General features: G+C 36.3%; 2 protein-coding genes across 9 annotated transcripts in view; one reads left to right on the top strand and one right to left on the bottom strand.

Moving 5' to 3' along the window:
• The window catches only part of opcml (opioid binding protein/cell adhesion molecule-like), a 136116-nt gene extending 125047 nt beyond the window's left edge, over positions 1 to 11069 (top strand). Inside the window, exons 6-7 of the mRNA XM_058412715.1 lie at positions 270 to 421; positions 2403 to 11069. Of these exons, the coding sequence (XP_058268698.1) occupies positions 270 to 421; positions 2403 to 2500 (250 nt within the window). The 3' untranslated portion in view covers positions 2501 to 11069. The remainder of the gene's footprint in view (positions 1 to 269; positions 422 to 2402) is intronic.
• A 3050-nt stretch (positions 11070 to 14119) lies between these two features.
• Positions 14120 to 18191, bottom strand: part of ntm (neurotrimin) — a 382749-nt gene continuing 378677 nt past the window's right edge. For 7 of the 8 annotated variants that reach the window (XM_058412525.1, XM_058412530.1, XM_058412522.1 and 4 more), the window contains one exon: positions 14120 to 16685. In XM_058412525.1, coding sequence (XP_058268508.1) covers positions 16585 to 16685 — 101 coding nt within the window. In that variant the 3' untranslated portion in view covers positions 14120 to 16584. The remainder of the gene's footprint in view (positions 16686 to 18191) is intronic. The other variant, XM_058412528.1, reaches the window with a different exon arrangement.

Below are 18191 nucleotides of genomic sequence, written 5' to 3'. Positions count from 1 at the left end.
AATACTCTTCTGCAACCTTACGCAGTTTGACAGGACCCTTTCACAAATCTGCTAGTTCTGCTTTATAAAATATTTAAGCAATGTTTGGAATGTGTCCCAATGTATTTAAGCAATCTTGAGAGCTCCTTAAGAGCAGTGTGCTGACTGACCGAAAGATGGTGAAAACTAAAAAATTCTGTACCAGTTTTAAAACCAAGGCAATTTCTTTTATTACTTCATTAACTGCAAATGAGAATCTGCACTGTTAACAATGACCTTGTTCATTGCAGCCTTTTCAACGGCCTCAACGGAGTCAAAATCGAAAACAAAGGTAAACAGTCCATGTTGATATTTTTCAACGTGTCTGAAGAGGACTATGGAAACTACACCTGTGTGGCCATGAACACGCTGGGAATCACAAATGCAAGCATAATCCTGTACGGTAAGGAAAGGTTTAATAATGTAAATCTTTAGTCATTGCTGACACAAATCAGCATGACACGAATACTTGATGTTTGTATTCTAATGGCATTAATACCAGAGTGCTGACAGCTAAAGCTGATTTTAAATGTGTGAGAAAAGTTACAACTGCTAAGTATACCATATGACCAGTGTGTTAAGGAAACATTCAAGATAATGTCTAGCTGTAAATTTTTGTCATTTTAAGATAGTAAGCAAAAATGTTTTCAAGGTCAAAGCAGACATGGGATTTTGATACTGTTAAGGATTTTAAGCACATGTGTTTAGCAGGTATAGAGGCTTAGTGGTTAGCATGTTTGCCTTGCACCTGCAGAATTGTGGGTTTGCTTCCCATATCTGTCCTTTGTGTGGGAAGTTTGCCTGTATTCTGCAGCTACTCTGGATTTTTCCCCCAGTCCAAAGACATGCATTTTAGGAGTGTCTATGGTGTGTCTTGTACCATGAATCCCCTGGGATAGACTCCGGGCTTCTTCTACACACTGTGTAGCATAACAGATGGATGGATTGATGGATATATTTAGTAATAACACATTGCTAAAAATGCAGACCTTATAATTCCAGTTACTTTTTAAAACTTACTTTAAATAAAAAAAAAATTGCATCCTGAAACACATTAAATATGTTTCTGTAAAAAAGATAATTGTGATGTGTTTCACGATTCTGGTTCTAGTTTGATGCTTAATGCTGTGTTTTCCTTATTTCTGTAAGAAGCTGTCTGCATGCTACTGCAGTGGTGTATACTAGGAAAAAAAAAACGTATGATTTCAAATATGAGATAGCAGTCATGATTCACTGTTAGCTACTAGAACCTAAGCAATAAGTCATAGTAATGAGAAAGCCACCTGAGATGTAGTAAAGACAGCAGAACTGGTTCAGAGTTTCAGAATACAGTGCAGTTGTGTGATGCAGTTGCGTTCAGTTACATCAGAGCTTGGCTTGTAAGTGATCTGTGAGATGACGAGCGCAACGGCACTGGACACAGTGTTCGCATGAAAGTTAATACTTCAGAAGACAATCTTTTCGAGTGGAGAAACGAGGAGGTGAGCAGGCTGGACAGACTTAAGGGAACAAAGAATTGCGGCATTATAGTGAGTAGAGATGAAGCAAGAGCTAAAATCCCACTTACATTACTGTAAGAAGGTAGTAGAACAGCAGTGTGGGTGATGTTAACTATTTGGCAAAGTGGGAAATAGATCAGTGTCAATGAAAGAAGTGTAATGCAGAGGGGACACTGATCTGATACTCATAGTAGTGTCGAGAACATACCAGGCAAAAATGGTGGCTCAGATATCAGAGAAAACATATCACATCCTTTAAGAATTGGATTCGGAAAAAGAATTATATTTATGAAACTAAATATATACATGTTAAGACACATGCTTTATGTATGATTTGTACTTCATTATATTTATATAAGTGTTTTTTTTAACAGTGAAGCTCTCAGTTATTTATAATGATTAAAAAAAATTAAGGCTTTGTGGAGTCGCTGTTCTGTGCATCAAAAGGAAGTAATTCAGGCCACTGGTTAGGATGCCTTCTGGACGTCTCCCTGAGGAAGGGTTTCAGGCATGTCCAGTGGGGAGAAGACCCTGGGGCATTAGACCCCATGGGGAGGATTAGATGTAGAGATTATATCTATTGTCTGGGCCAGGAGCACTTGGGTATCTCTGTGGAGGAGCAGGAGGAGGTGGCTAGAGAGAGGACAGTCTGGGGTATCCACCAAAACCCGGACCTGGATAAGTGGAGGAATATGGATGGATGGATGGATGGAATATTAGCAGTATTGGAAAAGAAAGGAAAAATACCTATCTACTGATGTAGATTTAAGTAAAGTTCTCTCTGTCTTTACACACACACACACACACACACATATGATCAAGAGCACTTGAGTCATATAGGGGTGGTGTAAGTGCTTAGAATGTGTGCTTTCTGTCTCTCCACAGGCCCAGGAGCGATACACGATGTGAACAGCGCTGCACTTTCTCCATCCAGCTCCGTCTGCCCACTGCTCACACTCATTCTCTTTTATCTCAAGTTTTGATGCTAGAGACACCAACAACTGCATCAGCTCTTCTCGGCATAACACAAAGACAGACTCAAAGTCCCATCATTAGAAACAAACCACTATTATTGTTATTATTTGGTTTGAACTTTGTTTTTTTTTTTCCTTCCAGGAGTTGGGCTAGAAAATAGATTTGGACAATGAGTCTGTCACATGAGAATGTGAGACTGCACAGGATAGGGTTCTGTGACTAGCTGGTAAATATAGTGATCTCTTCATTTTTTTTTTTTTTTTTTTTTTTTTTTTTTAAATGTCAAAGAAAAGCAAAAAGTCACTTGATCGTAAAAAAAAAAAAAATTAATAAATAAATAAATACATGGATGGTTTTTGCTCGGTATTGAAATGTGTGAGTCGAGATGTCCGTGTCATGTCAGCTTTCCTTGTAAAAAAAAAAAAAAAAGAAAAAAAAAAAAGAAAAATATGGGGTTCTTGCAATGAATTCTTCTTTTTAAATAATCAACAAAAGTGCAAAAAACCATGTGATATTTGATTTACTGTACCTGTACAGATGTATACAGTGGAATACTTACAGTTCATTTGAATATGAGTGAGGTCAGTCTGTGCGTAATATAGCTCACATTTCCTGAAGAAAAGAGAAAAAAAAAAATAATAATAACAGTCTGGTGTGTATTATAATGTTCATCTGTCACTGAAATAATGTTCTGATTTTGTAAAGGACTGCTGCATTACCACACACAGACAGTAGGTCAGTAGGTTAGTCATCTTACCTGGTCTTTTTAGATCCTTATTTTAGACACTCTTTACAGTAATATATACACATGTAGGTTTAGGAAGTAAGAAACACACTGGATTTGCAACATTTGATGCAAGATTTGTGCACATTATACTTCTGCAGATGTTATCTACATGTGGAACGAGGCCCTAAATACCGCATGTGTATTCAGAAAAGCGAAAGCGTAATTATTAATATACAGTATACACTTTCCCTGCATTTTCCTGTGTAATTGGGAAATTTCCTGTTCAATAATGGTGATCATTATAGATTATAAATAGGGATGCACTGATAGCAATCTTTTTCCAGACCAAATAAGAATATGAGTATGTGTTTCGGTTCTCGTCAATACTGATAAACTGATACTTAAATGAGTAACCGACGTACTATTACGCAATTCATCACGTGACATTTTACTTAGCCTTTGTTTACGTTGGGTGCTGCCATCTGCTGCTGGTTATGCTCTCCTCATGCTAGGTTATAGATTAGAGATATTTTATAAGGTTACTTGTAGGACGATGCTCTGCTTCTTCCTGTTGATATTTTCCCTCAGCACAGTTTGCAGTCTGCTTTGCTTTGATTGCCATTAATCGTGAAATACGTCCAGATCGTTGTCATTTTTGTGTCGTCTGTACACTCGGCTTACCTCATATAGTATCACACGATATCAAATGTTAGTATTGGATTAATGAGCTCTGACCGAGCCTGGTACTGAACTGATACATGATACCCCGTACTGGTATCAATGCATCCCTAGTTATAATATTAACAGCTCACAAATGAGAAAAAAAAAAAAAAACCTTTGTTTTTTTTTTGTTTTGTTTTTAAACGTATGTTTTTATCATTGTTTGTTTCCACTCTGTTGAGGTATTTTACCAGTGTTCTCTCTCAGGTTTTAAGGGATGACTTTAATTTTTGTGTGCCTGTGAATGTCTATGCTTAAATCCTTATGGCAAAGGATATTAAAAATAAGGCCAACACCATTATTTGTTATGGTTATTATACATTATTTATTACACTATATTCTGAGAGATGCTTTAGCTGCATTTTATTCCCATGCCTTCACCATGCAATTTATCCCTCTTCCTGCCCCACCCCGACCACCTACCAACACCCCTGCCACATCCCCCTGTGTATCTCCTAGTGCGTATACGTAACCTTGATAAGCTTGCCACTGTCTCTGTCACACCTCTGCACCTGTTACTCTCTCTCTCTGTCTCTCTCTTTCACTCTCTCTAAAGGCAGAGCTCAAATGCAGTCAAAACCTTAATGAGGAGATTTGGATGCTTCCCAAGGAGAAACAGTTATCAGCCCATGACATTACACTAGCTAGCCACATACACATTCATATGCAAACACACACACACACACACACACACACACAGACAGACAAAGAGAGTGAGAGATATACAGTTCTACAAGAGCTTAGGAATGAGAACTTGTACACTAAGGATTTTGCAAGAACAAACATCACTATCTTCTACTCCACAGTGTAACACACACACACACACACACACACACATGAATCTGCTGCATAATTCTCAAAACATACCAGTTTTTCCTAAGTTCTTTAAAACATATTATTATTATTATTATTATTATTATTATTATTATTATTATTATTATTATTATTATTAAATGCTGAGGGACTTTTTTGTCCTTGAGAGGAATCGGCTGTTTTAATTTAAGGACATTTAGTGGTAAAAAATTTAACTGGAATCCCTTCAAATGAAATTGTAAGAAATGCTCCAGCTTCTAACTCCACCACTGTAAGTTCATCCAAGTTCTCTCGCGCAATTTCTGTCTTTTTAATTCCACTCCTCTCTCTGGTGACCTGCATTGCTTCTGATTTATGCTGCAGAGCTCAAGATAGGAAGGGTATGTACTATGGGACACATTCCAAACATTGCTTAAATATTTTATAAAGCAGAACTAGCAGATTTGTGAAAGGGTCCTGTCAAACTGCATGAGGTTGCAGGAGAGTATTAATATGGGGAGATTGTGTAAAACGAATACTTTGAATAAATGTACTCATTGTCTTGCAACCTAGTAGGCTGAGCCAAACAACAGCACGGATACACCGTGCCAGTCAAATGCTTCAAATCGCACCATTTTTAGAAGCCTTTATTATCACCACACATACATTACAGCACAGTAGAATTTTTTTTTCTTTGCCTATCCCAGCTGTGGAAGTTGGGGTCAGAGCGCAGGGGCAGCTATGATACAGCGCCCAGAGCTGTAGCAGGGAGGGTTAAGGGCCTTGCTCAGCTGACCAGCAGTGGAGCTTGATGGTGCTGGGGCTTGAACACCGATCCTCCGATCAACAACCCAGAGCTTTAACCACCAGAGCCCTTCCTCAATAAAAATTATTAAATGATTTTTTTTTGGAAGAATTCAATTTTAATTGGTTTGGATTGAATATGATACTCTAATTAGGCACTAAAGATACTGCATATTTATGTTTCATAGTTAACACTAATACTGACTCCTAAAGGGTTATTTTTTTTTGCTGTTGTTTCTGTTTTGTTTTGTTGTTGTTTTTTTTGCTTGTACCAATAATAGACACAAATCTGTAATTAAACAAGAGATTCCAGGTGTTCAAAAACTTTTGACTGGCAGTGTATTAAAGATGTCCACAGTGAAGTATCCACCTGTCATCTTACCTTCTGGAACATGTATTTATCTACTTTATATATGAGCAGGGAGTGGGATGTCCCTCAGCTTGAAGCAGTGCTGGTCAATCTGCTTTAAAAATCTATTCTGAAGTATAATTAGAGTGCATTTTAGCACAGTGCTGTCGAATTCTCTTTGTGGATTGATCGGAAGTTTGTTTGTTGAGTTTCCTAGAACAGCCGCTCTGGTGGTGGTGCCGGCTGCATGGCAAATCACAGGTGTATAATAATGCGCTCGTTCTAATGCATTGCTGTTGCTATAGTAACAGATCGTTCGCAATTGTATCTCACCCGATTCCTGAGAGTCCTAACTATCATAGAAAGGTATTGCAGCTTAATGCGTTGGGTGCACTCTTATGAAAAGGGTTCTACAAGGGGTTTTTTTTTGGTTTGCTTCCTTAGTTAAAACGCCATCAAATCAACCTTTTCTGAGTTTGTACAGTTCTTTATAGAACCTTTAACATTTCCTTCAGATGAGCAACCGAAGAACAGTGACGTGTTCCAGATTTGACTTGATATTGTATATTTTTTATTATTGTTTTTCCCTAACTCATCTCACGTCAATGAATGGTTTCTTAATTCATTCATTTCTCAATTTGGACCTCACTTTCAGACATGAATTTTACATATCATAAGTCTTTCAAAAATCATTGCCTTATAAATGACGTATATGAATGCGTCATAAAGGCCCTATATATAGGTACCTATTAAAATACCAGACAATTCATTTAGAAACTGTGCTTTAGAAATCTAAATCTGATATACAGTATATACTATACTGTGGAGAAGTCTTAGACGCTGGGTTTTTTTTTAAGAACAAATTTTGTCTGCGTTTTATTAAATTTCATTTTCTGACCTGCGTTACTGAGTAAAAAATGTAAACATTACATCATTACATTTCCAACAAAACTTGTCAGGAAAGAAGGTAGCACATTCAAGCTGTATCACCCGAGGTGTTGTACTGACTCTCAGCACTGCAGTGATGCAGCTGTATGTAATTGAAAGTGTGATATCGATTTTATACAAATCGATAAATAAGGAAATAATATCAAGTAACTGATATTTCAGACACAATATGGCCATATATTTATTTTTTTTTGCTGTGACAATGAAAATAAGCCACAGACGAATAGTGTTTCATGTTGTCATGTAGCATACAAACTGACTGACAGTATAGTAATGGTTTTATTACTACACTTACTAATTAACTATTGCCAGATATTTTGTATTGCAAACAAATAATGAACAGTGAGAAGTGAAACAGTGATGTTATAAATATCAGCACTCTTGGAACACCACTTGTCCAATCAAATTAGCGGACCAGACCTAAGCTCTGTAATTGCAATAATAGGCCACTTTTCAGACAAAAATAAAGAAATAAATGAATGAATTATGGCTAATTTTTAAAAAGAAACCTGTAGCAAATCCACTTGGAAAACTTACCAGCAATATATAAAATGTACTGAAAACAAAAACAACAGTTTAAGTAGTTGATGTACAGTTTCCTGCCCTTTATAAATGATTTTTTTTATGTATAAACATTTTTTATAGCCGCCTTTACTTCACAGCATTGCTTTGCATGTGCCTAAGACTTTCACACTGTATATTAAATAAGTGAACCAGTAACTGCTGCATTAATGAAGTGTATGTAAGGAGACTCATGGGCTGCTTTGTCATTTGCACAAATTGCTAATTTGCTATTCGAAATCAAAATCATTTACACCAAGGAGGATGACTTCCTCCTTAACATAATATATAGAGAAACAAGTATCTATTAATTTCCTTATTGTGCTTTTGGCACATGTCTGACAAGGTTTAACCTGATAAATGTGAAAATGCCTTAAACACTAAAACAAACTCATGCATTTTGTTTTCCCCAGAGTGTTGAAGTATTTACATTTCTGGCATACACCCTTATCGCGAGCGACTTACAATTTATCTCATTTTATACGGCTGAGCAATTGAGGGTTAAGGGCCTTGCTCAGGGGCCCAGCAGTGGCAGTTTGGTGGCCCTGGGATTCAAACTCACAACCTTTCAATCAGTAATCCAACACATTAACTACTAAGCTACCACATCCCCCATTTTGGTAAGTATTTCAGTTTGAATAGAAGAAAGAACTGCAAATATACTGCATGTAGGCTGTGCATACGCATATTTACACACTGCAAACCTGCGGAAAGAATCAAACAAGCTATTTCTGTTCACACTGAATATAACAATTGCAAGTGAACATACGGGTTGTACTACAAGATATTTCTGTGTGTTCAATTATCACGACTTATGTCAAGATTTTTTGATTTCGTTTTCCCAAGGTGCCGTGCTGTCATTGATGAAGTGTAAAAATGCAGCTAAAGGTGTTGGATGTCAGGTTTCAATTAGAATTATTGTTACTTGGTTTGTAAAGCTGCACAAATCCTAATTATTGTACATTAGATTGTAAATCCAGTGGAAGCTTTGTGCCAGCTATGTGCTCAGACTGAACTGAATGAGCTCAGCTGCCAAATTAATATTTCTTCATAAATATCGTGTCAGGGGCCTTTCAGATTTTTTACATTCTGTTTAAAATAAGCAATACTTTTACTCTTTGTCCCTCTAGGGGACACTTATGTGACTTTAACACTGGGCACGTTTGCTGTGGTCTGAATCCGAGTGTGAATGTTGTCCAAATTCCGGCACCCCTGTGCAGGGGCGGACTTAACCAATAAGTGAGGTAAGCAGCCGCTTAGGGCCCCGGGGAATTAGGGGGCCCCGACCAATACCAAGAAGCCTAAATAAATCATATAGTACTTATTACTTTCCTATCGTATATTGTATGGTCTGTCTATGACCATTAAGATTTTAATACCCCCCCCCAAACACACACAACTTGATTCATGAATAGTGGAACGTTCCTATCGTACTGCACATGCGTGAGATTCCCATACCTGGAATCACTTAGGGCCCCCTAAGTCCGCCCCTGCCCCTGTGTAGCACTGGTTTCATTTCAGACTCACTTGAAACCTCAGTACATTTCTGTTCATCTAATGTGGTCACAAAAATACACGTACAATATGATTCACCAGTTTTTTGTATTTCTTTTTTCTTATTTTGATGCAGTAAAAGAATCTCATCTTTTCTGTGTCCCAGAACAATCCCTTGGTACCATCAGATGTTGTGGAAATTAATAATTAATGCGCAGGTTACTTTACTTCCTAAGTAAGTGCAGATCCGAGTGCGAGTTATGGGAATCGTGATTTCTTATGTGGCCACCCTGAGCTGTATTACTGTCATATACCAGTGTTATGCTTTTTATACCATAGCAATTTATTTGCCGTTGCTATTTGTTATTTACAAGAAGAGGAAAATGTCCTACTTTTAATCTTTTTGTAAGCCCACAATACAAGTTATCATCTATAAACAGTTCCCTCAACGGTCTATTTATTCTTCTTCTTTTTTTTTTTTTGGAGATAATAAGAAAAAATTGCAGCCTGCCATGTTAATGACACCACACACTGGAAATCCTGAACACTCTCCCATAGTGGAAAACTTACAGCTATACCTTAGACATAGAGATCCGAGTACGAGTCATGGGAATCGTGCCACAATGCACTTCTAGGTCCGCATGACAGTTTTCACTCTACCAGTTTTTCATGCATGGCCTGCTCTATTTCCGACTAAACCGCCAGTGTGAAAGCTCTCTTAAACATTCTAACTAGAACTCTACAAAAGAGGCTTTTCCTTTTCAGGGTGGCTCTCTTTCAACAGTCACAAATCACCATTTAGCAGCATTTATTCAGCAGTGGTACAACCACTCAACTACAACCACACTTGATATCCTGAGAGTAAATTTAACTCTAATTTCACCCAAAACACACTCTGCATCCTTAATGCTAAAACAAGGGTGTCTTATCCACAGTGGGCTGGTGTGCATTCAGGTTTTCATTCCAGTCAAACAGGAGCCAGGCCTGATTCCACCTGTTTAATCAGTACATTTTGGCTTTCGATAGGCTTGGTTGGAATAAAAATCTGCAGCCACACAGACACTTTCTGGATAAGATTAAACACCCCTGTTGGAAAAGAATTGATGTTTTGAGGTCTTTATTATCCAGTCTGAACACATCAGTCTATGTGCTTTTACACATAATGATTTTATACAACACAATGTGACGTGCTGAATATATCGGGAAATAATTGTCTTATGTGGTCACCCTGAGCTGTATTATTGTCATATCCCAGTGTTATGCTTTTTATACCATAGCAATTTATTTGCCGTTGCTATTTTTTATTTACAAAAGAGGAAAATGTCCTACTTTTTATCTATTTGTAAGCCCACAATACAAGTAATCATCTATAAACAGTCATTCCCTCAACAGTCTATTTATTCTCTGTTTTTTTTTTGGAGATAATAAGACAAAATTGTGCAGCCTGCTATATTACTGAGATACCACAAACCGGAAAGCATTTCATCCTGAACACTCTCCCATAGTGGAAAACTTAAAGGTAAACTAGACACTGGAGCAGACACTGGAGACTTGTCAGATTTCAGTCTGCTTGTGTGGAATGTACAGTATACAAGTCCTTCTGTACTGTGCACGTTAAATAAAACCTGTGATTTGCCTCTCAGCCAAGCGACTGTCTGAGACATGATGGAAATAAAGCAACACCTTCTGAACAAGCTGAATGGACAATTCAGCTGATAGATGAAATAATAATGAATAAAAAGTTGTTGGCTCTTTTTCCACTAACACACGATTCTAACACTTATCGAACTACTGCAATGTGTCTCAGTGTCCTTTAAAATATGCATCATCTATTTCTTATCCAGGTTTGTCTCGGACCTGTTAAAACTGTAGGGCAGCAAGAAAGCGAACGATTCTCGCAGAAACGCTTCTGTGTGCATGTGCAGATGTTGATGTTTTTTAAAAAAATTGGAGTATGAATATTGTATCTGTCCTGTGTAATAAAGTTCAGAATATTTTCTTCTACTTTTGGTTTTATTACATAAAGAGATTTGTTTTGTGAATAGCACTGATAAAAATTTCATTGAACCCTTCTGGTGCCAGCATGAACAACTCACCCAGATAAAGCTTTAAAGAAGTTTCTGTGAGGTAAAACAATAGCAAAAACGAGAAATAAATAAAAAATCATATCCGTGATATTATTTTTTGAAATATTCTCTACAGTAGGCGGACACTCAGAACGTTTTCTTTTTAATATGTTCTTTAGACTGGCAGTCTGGCCGACACTCCAAAGGTGCCACAGCCAGGAAATGTCAAGTCAGGTTAATTTGCTCTGTCAATATGCTTATTTATTCATGTTGTTTTGCTTTCGGAAAGAGTGACAGCTCGGTGGGAGTTCCAGAGGGGAGATCCTGTGAACTCCGATAAAGAACTCCACCAGGAGCATGGAGATGAGCAGAAATCACCACCAATTGTTTAGTTTGTTTGTTGTTTTTCTTTCCTTTTCCGAGCAAATTTCCAAGACAAAAGACCGCACGCTCCCTCGTTTCTCCCTTTTGTGTTTGTAATAAACACTCGGGGTGGAGACTGAAGACACACGGTTGTCACATAATTGATTATTATATGATTTATTAGATTTATATTTCCCCCCGGTGTCTCTTTAAGCATTTGAATATTTACCAGCTGCTTTTCAGTGATATTTTCCTCCTGAGCAATTTCTACTTTCTCCCTGCCAGGATGTTCAGTCACAAGGCTTGGATTTATCTTCAAGAAAAGCTTATACATGTGTGGGGTGTGTTCACTGGAAAGCTTTTATTGTCTAATATGCAAAGCAGAAAGTAAAAATACACCTATACCAAGGTTTCTCTTTTCACAAAACCCCGCTTTCTTCCACCCTCACTGGGCTCCAACTCAGAAATATTTTTTGATGTGTGCCTTTTAGCTGCACAAGAGAACGCACCGTGATTGTAATTCACATGTCTCCTCTAAAACAGCTCCAGACGTTTGTCTGTGTCGAACAATCAGCCAAGCCAGAAAGAAGGCTGTGTTTAAAGCCACTTTATCCAAGTGAAACTGAGGTCTTTAATTAGTAAGACAGCCGCCTCCTTCCTTTTCTCGCTCCCAGATGGCTTTGCGTGTGTTTCTGATCGGAAATCACAGCTTGTTTGAGCCTCACTACTTAACTCGTGTACTATTTATTCCCATAAGCCATGTCTGCTAATGCTGTTCGTGTGTGACTTTTCAATGTTATCGCTATCACTAATTAGGAATCTTTGTTTAATCATAGCTGTGATTTCAATTTTTTATTGTTTATTTACTTGCATTTATTATTTTTTATTGGATTTATCTGTCATAAATGCTAAAGCTCACATTTAAGTTAGTTACTGTCTTTATTACAACATCAGCATGTAATCCACAGGTGTAAGGAGGAACAAAACAACAACAACTCTAACCCCAGGTGAATCAGTATTGCCATTTGTCTACACCAGATGTCAAAAAAATGCCTAAAGACATAAAATATTAGAATGAGAAATCGACACCTCTTACAGAATCAGCGTGACTCAATCACCTATTTTTGTCAAGAAGGATATTTATAATACCCATAATGCATCGTTAGAAAATGTTAGCTCTAACACAAGATTTAAATGATTATGTAATGAAATGAGCCGTGCATTCTGGGAGTGTTCATAAATATAGTGAGCTGTCTGTAGCTGATTAGCTAGATACTGACTGGATACACACACACACACACAAGATCGCTAAACACTTTATTCCATACACTACAATATCACTAAGTATGGCCTAACTTTGCTCTAAAAACAATTCTTCATGGCACAGATTTAGCAAGATGGTAGAAGATTTCCTTTGAGATTCTGGTCCAGGTTGTGAATCTCCTCTTCTACCACAATCCCAAAGCTGTTCTACTGGATCACTGAACTCATTGTGACGTTCATGGAAGCAGTTTGATTCAACTTTTGCCTTGCATCATTGGAATATCATACTGGAAGTAGCCATTAGAAAATGGTACATTGTGGTGATGACATGATCAGCAACAATACTCAAAGGCCCAGAGTGTGACAAGATTTTTTTCCAGCTTTCAGATATCCAGTTTTGCAGCCTCAGCTTTCTGTTCTTGGTTGACAGAAATGGGTTTGACGTGTTGTGCGTTCTGACATGCTTTTCCACTCACCACAATTCAACAGCATGGACATCTGAGGTTTCAGCTCAAATTGCTCTGGTCATGCTCCTCTGACCTCTTTCAGCAACAAGCTCCTCCATCCGAAGAACTGCTTCTCCCTTGGTGTATTTTTTTATTTTCTTTAACATACTACAATATTCTAAATAAAGTCTAGTGACTGCTTTGTGTGAAAATCCAAAGAGATCCCAGCAGTTATAGAAATTCTTTAAGATCATTACGATCTCATTTTTTTGCCATTCTGATGGTTTATGTTCTCAGTAAAAAAACAACAACTCCAAAAGAAATAGCCTTTTAATCCATTTTTCTCATCATTTAAATTATTTGTAAAGTGTTATCGTCGTTCTTGTTTGTCTTTCAGCTGGAATGTTTCAGTGGAATCCCTAATGAATATAATTAACTGCTGTTAAATATATACATGTCTACTTTTAACAGCAGTGTAAAATTGATAGATTTTTATTTTCAGTAATCTCAAAACACTCCTACTGTGACAGAACTGACAGAGTACTGTTACTGTTGTTGTTGTTTTGTTTGTTTATTGCAGAATCATGAAAAAATCCACCATTCACGGTGGTTTTCACCACAGCTGCAGTTCCCAACTACACGGCTACTAATATTATAAAACCTCCTCTACTTTATTTAAATGTAAATGGGTGGAAATGATCATTTTCCTGTCATTTCTCATTGGTTCTGGATAATGACATTTGGAGGTTTTAAAAACTTTTAAGAAGAAGCCTTTTGTCTATTTTCACAGTTGAACACTTAACCAGTCATATCAGAATTACGGCTGTTCTGAATACGCTGAATATATTTGATCAAAAATAAGAAAAATGGAAAAAGTGAAACAATAAAAAAAAAAAAAAAAGTTAATTGTGGACTGACTGTACAGTAAATGCTTAAAATGTCAATCTGTCATTTTTCAGCAGGGTCTCAAATTTCTTTTCCCTTACTTTTTTTCTTTTCTTTTTTATCATTTGTTGAAACTTGCAAATGTTGCATTAATACTTATACTCTATATCAGTCCATTCAAATCAATAAAATTAGACCACTAAAGCAAGTTCTGTTTAGATACAACATTTTATTGTTGTAAGTCTTAAATATGAACACACAATATCCATAAAGAAAAACATGAAGCAACAATTACTTTACATTACAGGGAGTTTAATTTGATTTGGTCCTCTCCAAGGAATCATGTAGGAGAAGAGCGATACGTTATTTATTATTTTTTTAAAGACTCGGTTGGGTGCCTTATTTTTTTGTATTATTTTTTATTTTTTTCCAACAAATTCGCACCAAATCACTCATCCATGGAAAAGGTGTGGGCTCTGGCCATGCACAGACGAGCATCACTCCCCTTTAGAAGATAACATGGTGCAGTAACAGGTTCATTTCTTCCAAATGCCTCGGTTCATAAATCCAGATTACAAAGTTCACTTTCTAAACACACATCACAAACAGCCGTAAAGAGTAGGTGCAATTTAAGCTTGAAATTTCGGATCTGAAAAGGGATTTCTGTGCTTTCGTGATGCTGTTGGCTTGAAAGACGACTATACTGCACCTACTCTTTATACAGGCCAGACCTGATCAAAAAAAAAAAAAGAAAAGGGAAATAAAAAAAATCAAGGAAAGACAAAACTGTAGTGTTTTACAGTATATCTTTATAGGTAACCACATACAAAAATTCTGCTGTTAAAGCAGTGCACAAATGCCACACGCCTTAAATTTAATTATACCTTGTGCTTGAAATCCACCATTATAATGATAGATAATGATTTTCCCTTTACACTTATGTTTCAAGCTTCATTGTGCCCAGGACTGTCTTATTTGCTGGGCATACGTCGATTTATTTCTTTATTATATATATTTTTTCCTACATTTTTTTTATTCACCAGTCCCAGTTACTAAAGTCTTCCTGTAAATTAAATCTGGACATGCACATTGACTGTAGTGCAAAAATCATAACCATGTGAGTTTTGCTCTGTCTTTGAGGTACTCTGACTATAGCAAATATTCAGGCAAAAACAGTGAGACAAAAATGATAAAAAATATAATGTATAGATGCTTAAGCAGACCACACACCTGCTCTGCAACGATACCATTCTGAAACTCAGATATTGAAGGTAAGACGATGATAGACAATTTTACTTCTTCCTGCCCATATACCATATGGAAAGCACACTACTTAATATCAGATTTTTACAATAAACATTGTTTTTTTTTTTTTGTATTTAGAAGTTACTCTAATGCAAAACGCAATGCAAATATCAGAAATAAATTACATGACTCCAACCAGAGCAGCAACATAAAATAGAAAAGTCTGTTGCATTGTATTAAACTGGTTCACAACTTTAGTAAAAACAGGTGCATATTTTCCCTTTGTACAAATCATATGCATATAGAGAAGAGAACTTAGTGATGATGAGTTATGTCGGGATGGGAGCTTTTACAGAATTATTGAAAAATTGAAGAAGGCGCATTATTACACAAAATATATAGAGATGGGTTGACAAAAAAAAAAAAAAAAATTGTTCGAGATACAGCAATTGTATCGCCACAACTCCAAAACCAACTTAAAAATGATGAGACTTTGGGCTCTCTCAGTCAGTGTAATGGAAATGTCTACCTCTTGGTTTTACCCCAAACCTAGGATGCAGCCCTACTCAATCAAAAAGCAAATGAGGTGACTGGAGATTAAATCTATTGTTGCTTGATAATATTACAAAAACTAAGAAAACAATGAATTTTAAATTGGTGTACATCATATTACATTAAATTATCCCAAACTTTGTTTTTTTTTTTATTTTTTTTTATTGTCTCTCCTGCAGACTAAATTAAACATTAGTAGTGAGTTTCTTAATGGTTCTGCAGAATCCCCACTTTGCCTTTTCCATTTGAAAATAAAAGTTACACCAAATTATTATATTTATTTGCAAAATGAACCTTATAAATATTACCACCAAAAAAAAAAAAAAAAAAGGAAGAAAGAAAAAATACAATGGGGGAGCAGCCTGGAGTCTCCCCCAAATTTCAGAAAAAAATTATATTACAAAAAAACAAATGTTAAAAATAATTATACAGTAATTCTCATTTCTTGAGGTCACTGCCTGATGAGAAACAAAAAATAAAATAAAATAAAGGGAGATATATGTGCATTTTGCTTGGAATAATATTATTTTCCTGTTAAGTGTGATGCTAAAGTTTTAGAAGAGGTTACGCTTGGTTAAATGAAAGTACAGTTACAGAAATACTTTTATATGCAAATATATACCGGACAAGCCTCACCTCAACAGGCCTGTTTCCTATGTATAAATCATGAGATTTTTACTGGGGCAAAAGAAAGAATAAGTAAAAAATATAGGAGAGATTTATTTGACACTAATATAAAGTAAAATGGAATGATTACTTTATTAAAAAGGTGTAGTGGGGAATCACATGCCCGCCCTCTGCTCTCATCGGTGGCTGCAGGGGTTGATATGAGTGACGAGAGAGATGGGACCAACTCCAGCCGAGAACCTCTTCACCATCAAAACGTGAGCAGTAGCTGCAGGGCGATGATGAGGAAGAGGCAGACGGGTGTGTATGTCCCTGCTTTGCCGCTGTTACCATCTTGAACTGCACCAGGTCCTAGAGCGTATAAATTATGATTAAACACACAAAGATACAAACAAGGTGCTATGTATAAAATTAGTACTTACAGAAATTTAATTGGCCATTTTGGTCTCAGCTTGAAAGGTTATGAGGTTATAGCTAAAGATGACATTTTTCTTTTTTTTTTGAGCTAAACAACAGTGATCAATCCAATCCTGTTACATGTTTCTGCATTTTGGGCCGCATTCAGAGTTCAGAGAAACCAATTAGATTTTCTGAGCTTCCTATTCAGATCAGGCATATTACCTGTCCTTCCTATCTCTACTTCACGCATCCCATGTTGCCAGGTTTCTCTTTTAACGTAGAAGCATTTGGTTTGAGATAGAAAATGAGCCTTTAATCATTTTAATCAAATAATACAATTTAACATCAAAGCAAGAGACAACTTGAAAATAAAAAATTTAAAAAATGCTAATATATAATTGAAAAAAAAAAAAATACACCCGTTCAAATAAACAACTAATTTCTAAGTACTCTTAAAAATCAGCGATATATCGCTGCCTGAATAGTCCTAGTTGTAATAAATTATTTTAATCAATGCACATTTAGTCAGAGAATTTGTGTTTTAGATTTCAATTGGTTCATTTGAAAGTAAACAGATTCTGTTGTCTGGTTAACAATATTTCTTCCATTCATATTATTCAGCAGCTTCAAAAGCTCATACATCCCATTTATAAGAACATTTTATTAGAAAGTTGTACCATGTGTTCAATTTAATATTATTTTTAATTATTGTTTGATTTAATATCATGCTTTTAATTCAGTAGTTTTAGTTGTCAAGTGACTTCATCAATGTTTACATTCGTTTAATGCGTTCTCCTTTAAAGAAAATCGGGCACTGCTTTAGTTTTGGCTCACTTTAAGAGATGTTCATCATTTTAGCCATAAAATAAATTGCTCCTTGAGATAAGGACTGTCTTTTCAGGAAGATCTCCAAAAACAAATGTGTGGGCTATGAAGGGATGATTATTAATAACGTTATATTTATGAATTTCAGTGGGACAACTTGGTTACATCAAACTGTCAGATCCTGGCACTGGACTTGGACAAAAGCCCATTCTCGGAATCGTATGTAACTGAGACATGCATCTGTTTGTAACTGAGACACGGGTAACTCGTAATTTTTGAATGAAGAATGTTTGTTTGAGGCCTGAATACCTATATATGATGTGTACAATATGGGTATCAAATCCTTACAACATGTGCTTGCTTCAACTCTGAATATGGCCCTTTATTTTTCTTAAAGACACCAGATAAAAACGCCCTGAATTGTTAACATACATTCAGCTAGATTAGACAGCTGTTAACCTTATATTAAGAATTAGTTATCTAGCTACATTAGTCATCTTAACTTCATTCACTTTCTTTATTTCTTTTCTTTCTATAAACTGTATGTAGAATGTAGTGTAACCTGAGAGTATCATTACACCAAAAACAACAGTGGCAAAGTAGATCCATCATTAAGCCTGTGTAATTTCCAAG

The sequence above is a fragment of the Hemibagrus wyckioides genome, linkage group LG16 (assembly GCF_019097595.1).
Source record: "Hemibagrus wyckioides isolate EC202008001 linkage group LG16, SWU_Hwy_1.0, whole genome shotgun sequence".
Lineage (NCBI taxonomy): Eukaryota > Metazoa > Chordata > Actinopteri > Siluriformes > Bagridae > Hemibagrus > Hemibagrus wyckioides.
The sequence above is the reverse complement of the archived record's forward strand: the minus strand, read 5'-3'. Positions and strand labels throughout refer to the sequence as shown.